Source organism: Camelus bactrianus, chromosome 16, assembly GCF_048773025.1.
Source record: "Camelus bactrianus isolate YW-2024 breed Bactrian camel chromosome 16, ASM4877302v1, whole genome shotgun sequence".
In the NCBI taxonomy this organism is placed as follows: Eukaryota; Metazoa; Chordata; class Mammalia; order Artiodactyla; family Camelidae; genus Camelus; species Camelus bactrianus.
The window spans coordinates 49,751,735-49,771,960 of NC_133554.1; the positions used below are offsets into that span (position 1 = coordinate 49,751,735).

Consider the following 20,226-nt stretch of genomic DNA (forward strand, 5'->3'; position numbering starts at 1 on the left):
CACAGGCATTGTGGGTCTCAGGTCCCTGTCTGGAACGAGGGCAGGAGACACCTGTGTTTCAGTCTATTCTCTACTATTGGGAAGGTTACTTCACCCTTGCGAAACCTCTCTTTCCTTGTCTGCAGAATTGAGCTAACAGTCGGAGCTACTCCTTAGCACGTTGGAGGAGGATGAGATAATGTATATGAAGCCCTGGGTGCATCACAGGTGCTCAGTGAGTGGTTGCTGGGCCGATGACAAGGGAAACAAGATTCCTAAAACTGTGTAGGAAGGCAGGAGCCTCAACGAGGGGTAGCTCGGGGCAGGGACCAGCCACCTCTCTGAAAGCCCATCAGAGGCAGGTCCCCTAGAAAAGGTAATTCTTCAAAGGTAGGGGTCATGTTTGTTTTCACAAGTCCTTTTTCTCTCCAGTCCCCTGCTGGGCACAGGGACATGGTGACAGAGAGAAAGAGAACTAGCTGAAGCATCCATTAGCCTGTTGACTGCTGCCTGTTGACCGCTACATGTTGCTTTTTTTTTTTTTTTTCTTTTTTTGGTTTCTAGGAGATAATGGCCCGTGGGCTCAGAAGTGTGAGCTTGCAGGGAGCGTGGGGCCCTTCACTGGATTGTGGCAAACTCATCAAGGTAGCTCGGGTTGGGGCATCCCATGGCTGGTGCTGAGCCCAAGTGTGGGCGTGAGATTCCACCTCTAGGGGGACCAGTTTATATCTGGGCCTTGGGGCATCATTGTGAAGTAGGGACAGATTACTCACCAGCTCCCAGGTTCCAGGGAAGAAACAAATTGGGACTGAGAAAGTTCGTGTTCAGCCTGGACCGTCCCTTTCTCTCCTCTCCTCCCAGCGCACCAGCTCTCCCCGTGATGAGCCAGTCCGTGGACCTTCCAACACATATGCCTTGCCTTTACTTTCATCCTGATGTTCTTGCACTTCCTCCTTCCTTTCTTTTCTTTCATTTTTTCTTTGAGTCATTCCTCCATCTATCCAACTGTTAATTTACCTCATTTATTCAAGAAATATTTAGTGCACAGCCATGCAAGGTTTCTGTAGGTATTACCTCTAAAGCTTAGTGAAAGGCAGGTAGCGATAACTCCATTTACAGATGAAGAAGGGGAGAGGCTCAGAGAGGCTGAGTAACTCATCTAGAGTCACACAGTTTGGGAGGACAGAGCCAGGCTTGCTCCCAAGTTAAAGCTGGTGATCTTTTGACGTGACACAATACTGCCTTTCTCTGTTTAAACATCCTTCAGCCCCCAGCTCAGCACCCATCTGCTCTGAGAAAGTTTCCCCACAAGGACCCCACTTTCTGGAAGAGCAGTCATGCTGAGGACGATTTGGCAATATGGACCAAAGGTTTGAAAAATATGCATGCCCATTGATGCATTAATTCCTCCTTTAAGGATCTGTCTTAAGGAAATAATTAGCCAAGTGTACAACGATGTATGTAAAGGAATGCTCATTGCAGTAGGTTTTTTAAAAAAAATAGTTGGACATGAGCCAGGTGTCCAGCAAGAGAGGAGTGCTCAAAGAAATTATGGTACATATATTTAAAGAAATACTAAGGAGGGGAGGGTATAGCTCAGTGACAGAGCACGTACTTAGCATACACAAGGTCCTGGGTTCAATCCCCAGTACCTCCGTTAAAAAAAAAAAAAAAAGAATGACTGTCTAGAGCAGTGTTTCTCAGGCTTTAATTGTGGATGGTCCCCTGGGGATCCTGCACCCAGTAGGTGTAGGGTGGCGATGGAGATGTTGCATTTATAACAAGTTCCTGTTATGTTGATACAGCTGGTCCAGGGACCGCACTTTGAGAACCACTTAGAATATCCACAGCTTGACCTTATGAGTCTAGAGTCATTCAAGTCTAGAACTTTCGGATCTAGACCCATGGTTATCAGGTGTGGTCCCAGGACCAGATGCATTAATACCACCTGAGAGCTTGTTAGCACTGTGGATGGTAGGGCCTCACCCTGGACCTGCCAAATCAGAATCTCTGGGGATAGCAAGTGTTGGTGAGGGTGTCACACAAATGGCAAATGCTGGAGAGGGTGTGGAGGAAAAGGAACCCTGTTGGTGGGAATGTAAATTGGTGCAGCCACCAAGGAAAACAGTATGGAAGTACCTCAAAAAATTAAAAATAGCACTACCACATGATCCAGCAATTCCATTCCTGGCTATTTATCTGAAGAAAATGAAAGTACTGGTTTGAAAAGATACATGCACCCGTGTGTTCAATGCAGCATTATCTACAATAGCCAAAATATGGAAGTGACCTAAGTGTCCATCAGTAGATGAATGGATAAAGAAGATGTAAGATACAATGGAATATTACTCAGCCATAAAAAAGAATGAAATCTTGCCATTTGCGGCAACATGGATGGACCTACAGGGTATTACGCTAAGTGAAATAAGTCAGACAGAGAAAGACAAATACTGTATGATCTCACTTATGTGTGGAATCTGAAAAAGGAAACAACTGAATAAACACAACCAAACAGAAACAGAGTCATAGATACAGAGAACAAACAGGTAGTTGCTGGGGGAGGGGTTGGGGTGTGGTGGAGGAGGGAGAGAAATAAGTGAGAGATTAAGAAGTGAAAAAGTCCAATTACTACAAAATAAATAAGTTACAGGTATGGAATGCACAGTGTGGGGAATATAGTCAATAATTATGTAATCTCTCTGTGTGGTGACAGGTGGTTACTAGACTTACCGTGGTGGCCATTTTGAAATGTACAGAAATACTGAATCACTGTGTGATGCGCCAGGAGCTAACATAGTGTTGCAGGTCAATTACGCTTCAAAAACAGGCAAACAAACTCGAAGAAGAAGAGATCAGATTTGTGGCTACCAGAGGCGAGAGGTGGGAGTGGGCGAAGGGGAACTGGATGAAGGCGGTCAGAAGGTACAAACTTCAAGTTATAAGATAAATAAGTACGAGGGATGCAATGTACGTCGTGCTAAATGTGATTAACACTGCTGTATGTTATATGTGAAAGTTATTGAGAGTAAATCCGAAGAGTTCTCATCACAAGGAAAAAAAAAATTTTTCTATTTCTTTCATTTTGTGTCTCTATGAGGTGATGGATGTTGACGAAACTTACGGTGATAATTATTTCATGAAGTATGTAGGTGATACCATTATGCTGCATACCTTAAACTCATACAGGGCTGGTTGTCAACTGTACTCAGTAAAATTGGAAAGGATTAAAAAAGCTCTGGGGCTAAGTCCTGGCAATCTGTTTTAACAAGTCCTTTAGGCGATATGGATGCAGGTTAAAATTTGAACTACGCTGTCCGATACACCGTGCACTAGCCACACATGGTTATTTAGATAAAAATTAAATTAGAACTCAGTTCCTTAGTCATACCAGCCATACTTCAAGGGCTCAGAAGCCACATGTGGCTGGTGGCTACCATACTGGTTAGCATGTTTTCATCATTGCAGAAAGTGCCGTGGGGCAAACACGCAAGCAGGTGATTATAAAGCAGGGTAAGAACTCCATGAGGGGAGCACCAGGGCTTCTCGCCCACCTGGGAGGGGAACAGGAAGGCATCCCTGAGTGGTGTGAGTTTGGAAGAATGAGTAGGAGACCGCCTGGGATTTGCTGGCGACGGGGTTTGGCATGGCCTGGGCGAGAGTGGGAAGAAGAGAGAGGCGGGGCTGTCCAGCTGTCTGTGCATCTGGAGCTCATGGAAGCAGACTGAGTGGAGAGACAGGGAAAGCCGGGATCAGCGTTTGAAGGGCTTTTCTTTTAGTCATGATTCTAAGGAAATGTGGAATCGTGGAAGGATTTTTAAGAGAGTGACATTTGATTTTTTTAAGTGGTGGTGAGGTTCATGGAGCATAAAGCTAAACTGTGCAATTCAGTAGCATTCAGCCTATTCACAGTGTTGTGCCACTGTCGCCTCTGCTGGGTCCCCCCAAGCCTTCATCACTGCAAAAGAAATCCCCATACACTTTAAACACTAGCTCTGCGTTGCCCTCTGCTCCTGACACATTGTTCCATTTTAAAGGACCTCTCTACCGTCTGTGGGGCTGAGGGAAGGAAGAGGAGCAGGTGCCAGACTCATTTGTACCGAGCCAAAGATGAAAAATAAATGAGGGGCAGACTCTCCAGGATTGTCCCCACAGTCAAACAATGCCAGGGTGGGAGGCCCCATCTTTATTCCAATTGCCTTGTTGTCCAAATGTGGAAACTGTGGCCAAGTAGGTTGGAGGGCTTTCCTGAGGCCAGCCAGTGATGGAGGGGGCCACGTGGTTTGACCACCATTGGCTCACTCCTTAACACACGGGATTGTTGTTTCTCACATTTTGTTCTACCCGATCGACTGCTCAACCAGTTGGAACATCCTGTCTTACAAGTTGGACCCCGCGGTTGTCAAGGAAAATCTGGTTAGCCCCTGTTCCAGTCTGAACCTTTCTAGATTTATGGGAGGCAGAGTGGAGAGGTGGAAAGATGGTTTTGGAGGCTTGAATCTCGACTCAGCGTGGGGACTGGTGCCTGGTGGCCCCCTGCCCTTCCAGTATGGCTTCCTCCTCCGGAGGGGCTCTGGAGACCCATCTCGGGGGACCGGTGGGGAGGACCAGCTGAGACATCGCATGGAGGGAACTCAGCCTGGCGCTTAGCCTCAACCCCTGCCCCTCACCCCTTAAGACTCCATTTCTTCACTCTCAGCCAAAACAAACTGGGGGGTCCCCACAAAGAGAATTGGAAGAAGTGCCCTGAGAAAGATTTTCCTACAGAGTACACGGGCAACTTAAACAACATGGACAACTTCACAAGTGCTTTGGTCCTTAGCTTGGGAAACTTTGCTCTGAAGCTGGATTTTATTCATCTCAAAATTACACCCTTTTGGGGGCAAGGCCTTGCATAAATGTTGTGGCTGGATGTGGTATCCGTGGGACACAGCACTTGAATTTGTGGTGGCGGGGTAGGGGCTGAACGCTACTCTCTTTTTGCAGGAGATCCTAAAGGCGAACTTTTCCTTCCTCATTTTCTAAACCTGTTTCCTGTCCACTGTTTTATAGCTTTCTTCCTCCTCTCTGCTCAGAATGCTGCTGGGGGCTCTGGGAGGCCAGGCAGAGCACCGTGTGGAAGGGACATGGCTGGGGGCTCGGGTCATGAGGCTGGTGGTCCCTCTGGACCACCTGCTCTTCTTCACTCAGGTTCCTTGTCAGTGGGATGCCTGCACATCCTGCTGTAAAGGAGGCCAGTCTCCAGAATAGATGAAAGAGAGAAGACAGTCAATGTTTTCGCAACAGAGTAGGACAAACAGTACCCAGAGCCCTGCTTCTTTCTCCCCGCAGCCAGCCCAGTATGTCAGGCCACGTGCTGCCTTCCCCTGTTACCCGGGCCCCCCGGAGCCCCCCTCCTGTCTTCTCTTTCCTTTCCTGGCCAAGCCGCTTTGCTCAGCTGATGGGATGAGGCAGCGTCTCCTGGAGTCATCTTTTTACCCCGTGCCGGGAGTGAGGATGTGCCACTGGGCTTGGCTTGCGTGCGCCCTGCAGGGCAGAGGAGAAACTGAGCCGGGGGGCAGGGGGCAGCGCAGAGGGCCTTGCCTTCTTGCAAACAAAAAGGGTCCGAGGTGCGGGTCGACCGGTGACCCCGAGCCCACGGCCCCTGCGCAGGCCCTGCTCGGAGCAGCCGTCCCTCCCTTCCCCACTCCGGACCTACTTCCTATCCGGGACAGAACCAGCACCTTGTTTGTCCCCTGACTGACTGCTCCTCTGTCTGGAAAATCTTTTCTTGTTTTATTTGAAGAACAGAGCTGTTCCTTCCTCCCCCTTGGTGATGAGGAAACATTGTGTTGAATTTGGCATCCTCAGCTTCTAGGAGACCTTGGTTGTTTGTAATTCGATGCTATCGGCTTGTTGCATAACCTTTCCCACTGGGAAGCGGACCCTACATCCTGGGCCTTCTGTCCAGTTTGGGGCAGAGGTGGGGCTGGGGGAAAGAGTGAGGGACCAGGGATGCTGGCTGTTGGCCCAGGCTCGGGGCAGGGCCCACCGATGGGGACTCAGTGGAAGTGAAATTATGTCTCTGTCTGGGCCACAGGCCACCAGGCTTACAGTGTCCCCACCACCACACTCATGGCCACCCCAGGCCAGCCAGAGTCCCCGGTCCTGACAGCGGTCTGGCTGCCCTGTGTTTCTAGAAAACTAGTGTGTGGGCTGCGGGCATCCTTGGCAAAGGCACGTGTTTATATTTAGAAATGAGCCCTGCTTCTTTAGAAGGTTATAGAATGTGCCCTGCTCAGAACAGGCCTGTTCTTCTATCCGAGTTACGAATATAAATGCTTTTGGGAGCCAGGCAGGTAATATTAATGAACAAACGTTTGTTTTTGTCCATTGCAGGCAGCATTAGGGATTTAGTAAATTGGAGAGAGGGCTCTGTCTAATGACATTCAGAATTAGTTTGGGGGGAGGGCAGAGCTCAGTGGTAGAGCGCATGTCTAGCATGCATGAGGTCCTGGGTTCAACCCCCAGTACCTCCATTATTAAATAAATAAACCTAATTACCTCCCCTCTCCCCCTACCCCAAATACATAAAACTAGACTGCCTTAAAAAAAAGTCACATAAAAAATATGATTTATGCCAAACCAAACTGTCAAGGGGGCGGAGTTTAGCCTATGGGTTGCCAGTTTGCAACTTCTGCTCTTGTCTCTCTGTAGGTAATTTTGTTGCGTTTTTGGTTTTGTTTTGCTGTGGGTTTTTTGGATTGCATGTGTTGGGCACTTCCGTGGTAGGCACTGTGGGAGAGGACCTGACTGAGAACTTTATATGCATTAGCTCACGGGAACGTTCCCCAGAATCCCATGAGGTCAGTACAGTCATTTCCACCCCCTTCCCCACTTCATGGCTGAGGAGGTTCAGACCAAGGGATGCTAAGAATTCTGCCCAGGGCCTCACAATGAAAAGGCGTCCTCCCATCTACCTGACTAATGGTTCTGAAACTCTGGTCCTCAGACCATTGGTGTCAGAATGACCTGGAATCAGAGCCCCACCCAAGACTTAGGAAATCAGAATCTCCGGGGGGTCCTGCAGGCGGCTCCCTGTACGGAGAAGTTTGCCAGCCTCTGTCTGAGCATCGCTGCCTTTCTGACTCAGAGAAACATGGCCTTTGAGTCCTTCCTGGGAGGGACCACTATTCCTAAGCGTTGGCTGTGGTGAGTCTTCCTCAGCCTGCCCTTTCCTTGATGCATCACAGAATGCCGTTTCACTTCCGTAGCCAGGGAAGAACAAGTAAGCAAATTCATGAATCATGGTTCTGTTTATATTTTGGTTGCTGAGGCTAAATATTTATTGCTTTAAGTAAGAGGTTCTGCCTTAATTAGAGTCATAACTAACCACAAGTGCATTGAAATGCATTCTCATGACCCTGAGATGTGCCTTCCCCGATGGAAAGCCAAATGCCACTGACACTTTTCATGTGCCAGTGCCACTGATCAAAGTTGTAAGGTTGCTCTAAGCTAACGAATGGATTTTGAAATTTAAAAAGTCCCTATTTTAATTTAGGGATTTATCTATTGTTCTTACTCAGGATGACGTATAGGGTCACATTTATGATCCCGTGGCCTAAAGGTATTAAGGTGAATGCAATATAAACCCTGTCATTAGAAAGCACATAAGCTACATTTAATTTCGAAAAGCATGGTGTCCACTTTTTGGTTTTTGCCCTTTGCCCTCCTCACCTTTGCCCTGGAACAGGTGTGCTCTGCATTAAATCACCAGGAGAGCTTTATAAGGTACTGATATCCAGGCCCCACCGCAGGCCAATTAAATCACAATCTCTGGGAAAGGGACCTTGGCATGGGTATTTCTCAGAAGCTTCCTTAGTGATTTGAATATGCATTCAGGGATGGGAAATGCTGTCCTAGAAGGTCCTAGAAGATTTAATGGGTGAGGGTGCTGGCATTGTCATTAGACTTGGATTCATATCCTGACTCTCCTGTTATGCTTGCTGTGTGACCTTGGACAAATTACTTAACCTCTCTGAGCTTCATCTGAGAATGGGGATAATAGTGCCTGGCTCACAAAGTTGTCATAAGGATTAAATGAGATAATGGTAGGAAACTCTTAGCATTATCCTTAGGTGCACTTACTTTGGTGCTTAGGAAGGGCTCAAACAATAGGAGAGATTATGGTTGCCGTTATTATTATGTTTAACTCGGAATGAGTTTCCATTAGTAGGAGCAGGTATCACTGAAGAAGAGAATTAGGGGACCTGGGCCAGCTACCATGGGTTTCAGTATGTGCTGGTGCAAATAAACCACGACACACACTGTTAGATGTTTCTGATAATCAGATGCTTGGTTATTAAGCATCAACCCTGGGGACCCATGGAGAATGCTGGTCGACTCTTTTTAAGTTGGTCCACCCCTAGCAGTGCCAGTGAGATACCGGAATTTGGAGTGAGATGATGTCCACGCTGTGGGGGATATTTTTTTTTTTTTTTATAATTGCTTACCACACTCTGGACTTTTTAAAGATAAATTCCTTTCAAGTACAAGGTTTGTGGGCATGGCTAGAATAGAGAACTGTGTCTTTCTGTTAAAGCCAGAACTCAAGGTATAGCCAGTACCAGCTGGCCAGCCTTGACGACACAGTGGGGGATTGCCCCTCATGTGTCCACATTGAGGGGCTTCTCGCTGCCAACCTTCTTTATCTATTTGTCTCAACTGAATCTTTGTAAGTCCACCCTGTTGACACATTCACGTTTTGTAACTAGCTGAATTCCTCATACCCTCTCCAAGCTTCCGACTCTGTGCTGAAATAGGGCAAACACATTGAAATACTTCTCTCTGAAAACAAATTAGTAAAGTTAATCCTCTAAAAAAGAACAATACAAAAGATTATGGCAAATGAGCAGAACTCCTAGTGGTGAGGACCAGTTAGCAAACTTATTAATTAGGGGCTCGTGTACCCTTCTGAAAACATCTTCGAGGCGGAGACCCAGCCCTGCGTGCTGACTCTGGTGCCCATAGCCAATCACAGTGCCAGCCCCCAGCCCTGGCCTTCTGGTTGACCCTCGGAACAACCGGCTTGTTTCTTGAATTGAAACCTTCGCCTTTGCTTAGCATCTGGCCTCGAAGGCTGAATGAGCAAGTCCGTTTGAGTTTTGTGCTCCGGAAGCGTGTAAATAAATGGGCTCCATATTTTCACCCATCTATTCCCCAAGCTTCCATACACATGCCTCTCGTGGGGGAGGAATTCCCCGCAGAGCCCGAGCACGTGCGATCATAGAGGCTTCCGCCCTGCTCTCTGGCCTGAAGCCGCGGTGTCTGCAGCGTAAGTCATGCATTCCAGGGCCACGTGCACGTGCCTTCTGCGCAGCGCTGGGGTCTGTTCCCCACGCGTGAATGATCGGGGGTGGGCTCTCTAGGTGTTCCTGGGAGGCATGGCTCTGGAGAGGAAGAAGGTATTTGAGAAGTCCTGGGCCAAGTCAAAGAGCTTCCCACTCAGCCCACACAACTCCACGTGGCTTCTTGAGCCCTACACCCCTAGACATAAACAGTCCATACAACGTGAGTTGTTTAGTGTTTTGTTTCTTACTTCCACACTCGGGGGACTCCAAAGCTGGTTATGAGAAAATTCCAGGAATGCCGAGCATTTCCGGTGCTGTGCGCTGGGCCAGGGACATCAAAGCTTCTGTTTGCTTCAGGGTGAGGGCCGAGTGACAGAAGCCTTGGTCTCCTCGCCCCCTCCCTCCCGTCACCCCGCCTTTGTTACTCACGCCAGCCAAACATAAGGAAGTTGCATGACCACGGTATGTGCGAGGCACAGACAGCGTTTGCCTTGGAAGGGCTCTCCACACGCTAACTTTGTGGAATCCTTGGCTCAGCTGGGATGAGGTTGGGGTGTGTGTGGGAGTGGTGGGGATGGTCATGGTTAATTCAACGCAACGTGTATTCAGGATGTTTCCATGAAACATGACCTCATCCCTTCCAGCCCGCTGGTCATCGTTATCCTGGTGGTCACTTTTGACTTTGTGGTTACAAAAATAATTCCCTTAATTACCAAGTGGAAATTCATAGATTGCACATAGATTGTTCTTACCTCCCGCCGAGAGGTGAGAGGTTGGAGCTATTATGAACGCTGTCTCCACAACGTAGGAACAAGTCATTCATTCACCAAAAACAAAAAAAGAAAAAAAAAAATCCGAACCAAGAAAAAAAAATGCAAAGCAGAGCAAACAAAATACAACAAAATCTGTGCCAGATCACTTGGGTGTTGGGCGGACCAAATAACTGGGGGAGTTTCTGCCTTTATCTCTTTCCAAGTAATTTTATTTTTCCATCCTAGACAGTCATTTCGTGATCAGCAGGAAGGCATTTACTTACTCAACAGATATATGTAAGCACCAACTGTGTCTTGGGTGCACAAGACTGATGCCGTCTCGTGGGGAGCAGACACACCACAAGCCAGTCAATAAACAAGCCAGACAATGTGAAGTGTTAAAAATGGCATGAAGACATTATTATCAGAGATTGCCACGGGCAGCTATTTACGTGTGTTGAGTCCAGAATAAAAGCACACATACTGAAGGATGTCACTGGAGGAATCAAAGTAGCTGGTTCCTAAAGGCAGTCGTTCCTTTGCTGGAATTACTGGAAGCCCTTAGAGGTCCCTGTAGAGCAGCACTGCTTCCCCAGAGAACCAGCTGCCTCCTCTTCTTTCACAGGGGGAAGTCCGGCCAAGCAGACCACCTGGGAAGGAGGGCACCGGGTCCCGGCTCTGGCTTACTGGCCCGGCAGAGTCCCCAGCAATGTCACCAGCACCGCTCTGTTAAGGTAAGAGACCCAAACTCCCTTGGGATATAAGAAAAGGTCACGGGCGCTTGAGTGGCTAGAGACCTTGGGAGGAGAGACTTGTCCATCACCTGCCTCGGTCGGGTGTCCCCTGATGCTTCCCAGACTCTGACAGTAGCAGCATGGAGCAATAATGCAAGCCATCCTCTGGGATCACGTCTCTGTGAAGAGGGATGGGGTGGAGGCTGTGTCTGTTGACAGGAGGGCAGAACCCTCATCTCCCCTTTTGGCCTGGGCCAAGCTGACGGGAGGGAATGGCTCATCTGAGCCAGGATTACTCCTTCCTTGAGGGTAGGGCAGGCGTCCTACGGGTGGCTGTGTCAAGGTAGCATGTCGCTGGTGATCAGGTGGCCCCAAGAAAGGAGTCTAGGTGTTCTCGTGCCCTGGAGGGCAGGATGCGGGGGAGCTGGGTCCACCGGGCTGGTAGGGAAGGAATGAATCCTTAGGTGAGGACAGTCTTCCTACCTCTGGCAAAGAAGCTTCTATAATGAGGTGCGTCTTTTATTTGTAGGATGACTGTAAACGTGATAAAATCTCAGGATCCCTCCGATCTCCTTATTAAGGCAGATCCAGGAGGCCATCTCCTTGGCACAGAACTTGGCTGAGGTGCACCCTTCTGAAGGCAATGCCACGTAGCTTCGCAACCGTGACTTACAATGGGGACTTCTCCCTTGTCTGGTGGGACGTCCCCTCCGCGGTTCTACCCTGTATTCATGGACGGTGGGGGTGGTGTCCTCCGTAGAAACAGCTGCTTGTTTACGTGCTTGGAGTTTTTGTTCTGGTTAAACGCTAATGTACTAGTTCCAAAGGTCCTTTACCATTAACCAAACGGGTTTCGGCCTAAAGAATACAGCCTGGTAGAGGAAAGCAAGCTTCTGTGTCTTCCTCCAGTGTCCCCGGAGGGGCGGTGATGGAGAGGAAGCGGGCACACTGAAGCCCAGGGGAAAGGAAGGACAAACAGCTGTGATGGCCAGAGTAGGGGCCGAGTAGGCACTGTCCCTGGCAGCCTCTGGGCCCTTAGGAACTGCCAGGCAGCCCTGTATTGTCGAGTGGTGGGGGGCTGCGAGCAGGTGTGACAGCAACGGCTCACGCCGGAGTTTGGGAGGTCAGCCCGGCCAGGAAGAGGGCCAGGCGGGCTGCTTTTTATGGGGCTGACTCAGTGCAGTCAGGTCAAGTGTTCACGGGCTGGGCTGGATGTGCACAAATCACTCAGCCGTCTCTCAAGTTACATCACCAAAAACCAAGCATGCGCTTCTCATTTGAGAGTGGCGTTTGTACCTACAGTCAGCTACGGCACCAGAGATAAAACTGCATCATCTTGTTGATAATTTCAGGCCTCAGGGGTGACAGGTGACTTAGGGGATTGTTTGGTGAGTAGCCAAAGGAAGTTGTTTTGGTGCAAGGTAACATTTGCTTAGGGGGCTCCTGGAATTTTACCAGGACAAAACTGATCAGCCCCTTGGCGGGTATTTTTGGTGATAAATTAGTCTTGATTTTAGCAGGACAGTTTGTCTTCATAGAATTTATCCTCTTGCTCTTTTCCCACGTGAATCCATGAGAAGCAGACTTGGGTGGGGCATACTGATTGGCAGGACTCCCCGGGGTCGGCTTTGAGGAGCAGGATGGTATGATCCATATTCAAGAAACTGATGCTCACGCCTCCTGTTCTTGGATGCCCAGGCAGGCTCTCCCGCTGTTGTGGTTCATAATCACCTCTCCTGTCACTTACTCTAGTCTTTTGTTCCTCCAAGGATATAGATCTCCTTCCAGATCAGAGAGAACTCGCTTCAGCCACTCCAAGCTAAGGCCAGAACCCTCCAAGCCCACATCCCAGTGGCCCTGAGGCGTTATGGCCACCAGACAGTGGACAAGTTGATATAATCACATTTGGGGGTTGGGGAAGGAGGGGTCCAAACTCATCTTATTGGTTACCTTTAGATACAGCTGGTGTTAATACTCAGGTGTGCACCCAGGTGATGTGATAAGCTCAAGGAAGGGTCTTAGAGGTGCCCTGACCCCAAAGCCCAGGGGCACAATTGCAGAATGGAGGAAATTCCTTTATTCAATGGAGATTGATTGTTGTGCCCAACTATGGGTCACGCAAGGCTCTCAGGACTGGAGGGGCAGTAAAGGCACATCAGACAGAAGGGTTCTGATGTCCAGGAGCGGATGTCCCTTCCGGAGGGCAGGGCTTGGCAGCACAAGTGAAGAAGGCCTGGAGGTTTGACCCTGAAACTCCAGAGTGGGGAGTATTTCAACCGTGGCGCTGTTGACATTGGAGGCTGGATGGTTCTTTGTGGTGGGGGGCTGTCCTGGGCCTGGTAGGATGTTTGGTGACATACCTGACCACACCCACAGAGGCCAGCAGCTCCCCCCGCCCTAGCTGTGACCACCAAAATGTCTTTGGGCAGCACCGGTGTCCCCTGGGAGGACAAAGTCATGCTGGGTGGGAACCACAGCTCTCGCTTGATTTCTTGGAGTCACTTTCAGAAAGGTGCAGGGTCAGCTCTGCGTTGGGGCTGGGAGGCCCCCATCTGTGTTAAGGACAGAGGCAAGTAACCGTGACTAGAATGGTGAGAAGGACTTGAAATAAGCTCGTTTGAAACGGCTAAAGGTGCTGCTTAGCCAGGAGAGCGATGGTCCCCTGGGGGGACCACATGGCTCTCCTCATGTCCAAAAGGCAGGCAGCTATGCGGGAGGGGGATTTGGCTGGTTCCATGCTGTCCTGAGGCGCAGAAGCGAGTCCCGGAAGTGGGAGCTGCAGAGTGGCAATATCCACGTCGATGCCCGGTGCTTTAGGTGTCACGCTCCCTGGGCAAGGCCAAGCCACACGTCTCCTTTCAAGGTCCCCCCACCCCTGCCCTGTATCTGGCGGTGGGCAGTGGTGGGGGCTTCGGGGAGGGGGCCTCGTCCCCACCCTCACTCCTAGCCGCGCTCTGCTCTGTAACGGACGTGCACACTTTGGAGCTGGGTCTTCCTGATGCTCCGGACCCCCCGTGCTCCCTGAAAACGGTGCTGTCGGGTCTCCGAGAGGGACCTGAGGGTGGGGTTTGAGGTTTGGAGCAGCTGCGGTCCCTTTGGTGGCCCTTGTGGGACCAATGCTCTTTCTCCAAGTTCAAGCTGAGGCCTGGGGCCAGCCTCGGGACTGCGTGTCCTGGGAGGACCTCCCTCCTCCAGGGCTACCCTTGGGGGCGTGGCTTCCTCCATTACATAAGGAAGGACTTTTTGATGGCCTGTGCTGGCCAGTCACTGCTGAGTTGGCACGTCGCTGGAGATGTGGACCAGAAGCTTTTCTCTGTGCTCTGGGTGGACTAGGTACTTCTGAGGTTCCTGCCAAATTTTGAGACATCAGGGTTCTGTGCTCGGTAATTAGGATGCTAAAGCCTCATGACGGTGGAGGTGCAGGGGCGATGATGAGATGGAGAAAGACAGTGTACCAGGCATTCCGAAATCTAACACAGATCCTGTTTCCCGGGCTCTGACTGACCCATCGGCGAGGCCGATCTCTCCGGGGGCACAGTTTAGAGAAAGTGCAAACCGACAGCGCCAGCCCTGCCCGGCTTTCCAGGCTGCACTGCGGTCCTGTGCTGCTTGACTGGTGGCAGGAACCTTGGACTCCGGACAGGTCTCTGGACTGTTCTGTACCCTGCAAGTGCTTACCGTGCACTTCCTGGCTTTGCCTTGGTGTGGGATGCCAGCTCCTGGGGTGCGTATCTCAAGCGCTAAGCCACCAGCTACGTGGACTGTGAAAGCTGAAGGCAAACCAGAAGCAGTCTGTACCGGAGTCAAAGGAGAGGTCCTGCCTGGGGTTGTAGGCAGAGCCCTGGACAGGAGGAGAAGGAGGCCGGCAGAGGGTGGTGGGAGCCCCGTGGCAGGTCCCTTCCGCAGCCCCCCTTGGAGGGCGAGGCGCCCCTCCCCGGACCCCAGGCGGGAGGAAAGCAGGACGTGTGGCCCTGGAGGCCTCCCCTGTGGGGAGTCTGAAGCCGGCTGCTGGGCCCAGCCTCAGGGATCCTGACCCTCCTTCCTGGGGAAGTTCAGCCTCACGTTGGCCCTGCCCTCCTGGTCCGTCAAGTCCCGCTGACTCTCAGTTGGCCTGGCTCTCAGGTAAACAGCTCTGTTGAAAGGGCGGCCCATCTGTTCTTGCTGAAGAGTTTTTTCCCCGACATGAGCACAGCAGGCTGGGGGGACATGGGCCCTGTGGTAGAGCCCGGTTTTACTGCACGACTTAAAAAGGAAAACCGAATTAACAAAATCCAGCGGAACGTTCGCAGGGGCTGCCTTCGGGTGATGTACGCTGTGTGCTGCTCCTTGTTATTTCTGGATGTCATTTCCCCCCAACTATAAACATTTACTATTTCGTAATGGAAATGAAAGAGCTAAGTAAACGAGGATGGGATGTTTCACACACGACGGTACTCTACACAAAGACCGGGGATGGAAGGAAGGAGGTGAATGTCCTCTTGCAGACACCTGTCACACACTGTTCCCTCCTGGCGAGTGGCAGTGGCCTAGTTGGTGACAGGTAGAACCCATTAGTGCTTAAATAGGCCTACAGGGGTGCCCCTGTGAGTAATTATAACACAAGCATCCAGTGAGTGCTGAGTGCAGGCCTTCAACATGCCATACCCATGGGTTTCATCCACACCACCACCCTGTGCGGTCAGCACTATTATTAACATGCCCATTTTAGAGAACAGAAAACGGAGGCACTTGAGGGCCCAGCTAGATGGCAGAGCTGGGATGTGAGCCCAGGCAGCACCTGGCTGCAGTGCCCAGGTGCTGAACCACCGCACCATCCTGCCTCCCATAGGAGCAGAAACCCAGTTGGGACCCAAAGGAAGGACAGGCGGGCAGAGGGGGTGGGCTGTGCAGGAGGCTGTCAGTGCTAGTCTGGGCTCGTCCGGGCAGGTCTCAACACAGTGCTACCGGGAAGAGAGCCTGGGATCAGCTGGGGCCAGCGCTGTCTTGGTTTTTCCGCAGTGTGCTGGACATCTTCCCTACCGTGGTGGCCCTGGCCGGGGCCCAACTGCCCCGGGGCCGACACTTCGATGGTTTGGATGCCTCTGAGGTGCTCTTTGGCCGGGCGCAGAGTGGGCACAGGGTAAGTGGCGGAGGTATGTGTCTCACCTGGGCTTTTCAGGGCGCTGGCCGGCGCCTCTCCTCAGGGCCTGGCTGCCTTTGTGCAGACAGAACCCTCTTCAGAAGATGCTGGCAAGTGGCGAATGAAGATCCAGTTTGACAACCGCCCTGGGTGACTCCTTTGAGATGAACCTCTCTTTCCACTCCCCTCCTCTTCTTCCCTCATCCATCCAGTTTGTCAGTCCAGATGTCTGTGGAGCAGTTTGGCCTGGGGTGGGCGCACGTTGATGCTTATTCCCCATAATGAATGATTTTTCCCCCCTCACCATCATTTAATTTTCTGGCATGACTTAGGCATTGGCACATTCTGCTGGCTGAGATGTAGGACCTGTGTCTGTAGGTTGTGTCTGGTGGGGCTCCCCTATGCGAACAGAAGCCTCCTGAGGGCAGGGCTCTCACCACGGAATTCTTAGTGCACCTAACACAGTGCCGGGCACCCGGCCTGCAGGCAATAAACGCGAACTGGATGAATAAATGAATGAAGGGAAGACCTCATGGGTGGCAGGGCTGGCAAGGTCTTTATACCCCGACCTTTCCCGGCTCCTGGAGGGCTCGGCCCGCACGGCTCCCCAGCCCCGCCATGAGCACTAGGCTTCTGCTCCCCGGCACCCCAGTGTCCCCTCTTTGGGGTGCTGTGAAGCACTCGGTGGCAGCGACAGCCAGGAAATGTCAGGCCTGATGGCCCTTCCCTGTCTCTCTGTGTGTTTTACTTTTGCCAAAAGGAAGAGGAAGTGGGAGGAGGGAAGGAGGCTGGCGGAACCCGGAACCCCCTCTGGAAGGCCCGGTGAGCCCGGCTTCTCAGTTAGGGACCCACACATCAAAGGGTCTATTTCTGGCTTTACCGTGGGTCACATGGAAGTGACTCAAAAGTACTGGGGCAGTTCCTGAATCTGCCCTTCCCCACAGCTGGCACACTGGTCCTGAGTGGGCACTCAGGGAGACTCTAGGGGTCCTCAGATGATGCCTGGAGTGGCCCCCAGAGAAGGACTGCTTCTCCTGGCGTATCCGACCCCCTAGAGGGGCAGACCCTTCCAGGCCAAGCCCAGCTCCAGGACAACAGCTAAGCAGGAAGGTGGTTTCCGCCTCTGGGCTGGGAGTTTGCAGTATGTGACCCTGGGGGGTTATGCAAGACGTCAGCAGAGAGGTGCTCCCGAGTGTTTATTACCACGGCTACTAATAGAATAATTGGGGTCACCAGGAAGTGCTTCAAGGACTGCGGTCCTCTTGACGTTGTCAGGCCACCGGTGGAAGCCAGCTCCCTCGCGTGGAACTTCCGTTTTCAGATGGGAGAAGGCTCGCTCTCTTTCTCAAGTCGCAGCTTTCCGCAGACTCATGGGCGCCCCACCCTCGGGGCTGGACGGTTAGTGGTCTAAGCCCCAACGGGGTTGGGCCCAGGAACTGGGTGGGAGCACCAGACACTAGCTACAACACCGTTTGGGGTTTTCATGGGGATGTTCGATTTGTGGTAATGCAGCTGGAGTCAGGCTGATTTGCTCTGTAACCACACCCCACAGCCCAGAAGGAAACAATCATGACTTACTGCTTGCCGGAAGCTGCCGATGGCATCTTCAAGAGTAAAAAGGACATGGTGCCGGCACCTGTGGGCCGAGCTCAGCCTCCCCGAGCACTGGGTTGTTATTGAAGATGCAATATTATTGAAGATGCTGGAGGGGTCAACAGAGGCAGCCGCTGGCCCTGAATTTGGCCTTGGTCTTTTCTGGTCAGGCGTTAAAGACACTAGAGTAAATCGTCTTGAGTTTGCTGAAGAGGGGCCGGGAGGTAAAACTGTGAGTGATTATATTGATCTGCACGCATATACCTGTGTGTACACACACATACATACATGTACACACGTGCATTTTAAAATAAACACAACTTAATTGTGTTCACGCTTAGATATGTCCTGGGCTTACTAGATTGTAACGTGTGTTGGTTTAGAAAACCACTCCAGTTTCAAGAAGCTCAGAGTAACCCCTAGATAGTCATCTCAAAACCCTTTGCAATATGCAGAATAGATAAGCAAGATTATACTGTAGAGCACAGGGAAATAGATACAAGATCTTGTGGTAGCTCACAGCAGGGGAAAAAAATGTGACAATGAATATATGTATGTTCATGTATAACTGAAAAATTGTGCTCTACACTGGAATTTGACGCAACATTGTAAAATGACTATAACTCAATTAAAAAAAAGTTAAAAAAAAAAACCTTTGCAAATGCAAATCAGCAATTGGGTTCTTCCCTGTTTTGCAAATGAGTAACCGAAAGCTGAAAAGCTGAAGCAACCTGGGGGCCACATACCCTCTGGCAACCTTGCCTGGCCCTCTGTTGAGGTTGACAAGCAAATAGTGAGCTGTTGGTTTTCCTACTGGATGGTCTTCTCACTACCCATGGACAGCTTGGGCCATGATGAGTGTGATGTTCATAACCAACAGCCGCTGACGCCACGTGCCTCTTCTTGCCTCTGCTGAGCCTTCTGCTTCCAATCTTGCCAGGTCTTCGTCTAGGCAGTGAGGCCAACCACAAGGAGGGAGACAGCAACCAGGCAGGGGAGGGTGCACAGCCTGGCACCAACTGTCCCACTGGCTCCCCGTTGCAGCGCCACCGCTGGTCAAGCCCGATCTCTGCCCCAGGTGGCTGTGACCGAGCCCCAGAATTCTTAGCCAAGGAATTCTCAGGCTTCCTTAATGGCCCTGCATCTGTCTAGCCCAAACCAGTCTGGGGCTGGTTGAGTCATAAAATGCTTGATACCTCCCTGGAGACCATACATTGAGGAAAGAGAAGCTGAGTCTTAGTCTCTGCAACGCTGATCACTTCTCTTAGGGAGGCCCCTAGTGGCGAAAGACGCTGTCGGGAGTGGCTGGCCAAAGGCTGATTCTGGAGATCTAGAGCTGTGACCCCCGCCCCCCCAACCTGATGGGGTGGGAGATTCCTCCTTCTGGGAAGGCTGTTTAAGCACCAGCCTCCTGGGCCTGATTGTAAGGAGATGCTCCCTGCTTGAACAGACAGAACAAAATAAAACGAAGCAAACAGGTAAGAAAGGCAACCAAGAAGATGCTACGTGTTTGCAGAAGATTAAGTTATCTTTGAAATTCGCACCGGGTGTCCTCTGGAGAGGAAATCTCTTCAGCTGTGATTCATGTGTAGCTGTGCCAACCTCCTTCCTATGTTGATATAAACAAGAACACCATCATCAGTCTGCTCAAAGGAGGAGAGGAAAAAAAAAGGCATATACAGGTTCTCCAAAATCCATCCACGTTTCGGAGAGTGAGCCATTTTACTTCCTCTTGGATTTTGGGAGTAGTGCCTGGTAACGCCAAATACACATTCTGAACACAGCAGCCCAGTCGTATGGAATTTCTGTTACTGAAACGCAAGTCATGTCAATGATCTGAACCAGCGGACCTTGACTCCCATCTTCTGGATGTCTGAGTACATCATAGATCAGTTGACAAAAGATTTTTCCAAGTCTCTCACTTCCTGCCCTCTCCACAAGGAAACAAAACAGCCTCCTGCGGTGAGAGGCTTGGCTTCCTGCAGGGTTGGAAGAAGTGAGGGTTTTGAGTTACGGCTTCTTTTCCTGTTTGGAAGGAGCCTGCTGTCATCAGGCTGGCTGGGGAACTTGCAGGGGTTGTCACGAGAGCGGAAGCAGCAGGTGTGGGAGGAGCCCCACCCTCCTTGGCATCCTTTCAGAGCCAGGAAACTTGGGGGCACAGCTGTTTACTGCTCCTACAGATGTTTCTCATTTTTTTTTTTTTTTTAGCTCCATGGAAACTTTGAATCACGTAAGCGCCTTTCCAGCGATATATATCGGTCATGATTCATACCAGGGCGGTCTCACGCTTCCAGCCCAAATCCACTGACCTACCAAGGATGCTGGTCATTTATTTTCTACCAGACCTTGCCCTTGGGAGCCCTGAACTAGGTGTTTCCATTCCATGGGGATGATTCTTTCATTTGGGACCTGGTGAGGAGGGATTTGCTCAGTAGGATGGAGTCAAAGCGGACCTGTGTCTGGAGGAAAAGCGGTGCCCAGTTCTGGAGACATGGCACTGAGGTGTCCTCTGAAGGATGCCTTCTTGTGCCATCCTTGCTCAAGTGAGAGTTAGAAAGTCAACTGGATGCTGAAGAAGACTTTTTTTCAAAGACATCTGAGGATCACCCCCTATCTGTGTCAGACCCCCTGGGAACATTAAAACATGCAGGTTCCCAGGTCCCAGGTGGGGCGCAGGCAGGGTCGGCTTCCTGGGCGGGTGACCTGTGCAGTCACAGAGGGCC

At 50.9% G+C, this 20,226-nt stretch overlaps 1 protein-coding gene across 12 annotated transcripts in view; it reads left to right on the forward strand.

Annotated features, from left to right (window-relative positions):
• ARSG (arylsulfatase G) overlaps positions 1 to 20,226 on the forward strand; it is a 108,238-nt gene that overhangs the window by 79,758 nt on the left and 8,254 nt on the right. For 10 of the 12 annotated variants that reach the window (XM_074343537.1, XM_074343534.1, XM_074343536.1 and 7 more), the window contains 3 exons: positions 544 to 624; positions 10,683 to 10,791; positions 15,790 to 15,910. In XM_074343537.1, the coding sequence (XP_074199638.1) occupies positions 544 to 624; positions 10,683 to 10,791; positions 15,790 to 15,910 (311 nt within the window). The remainder of the gene's footprint in view (positions 1 to 543; positions 625 to 10,682; positions 10,792 to 15,789; positions 15,911 to 20,226) is intronic. The other 2 variants (XM_074343541.1, XM_074343539.1) reach the window with 2 other exon arrangements.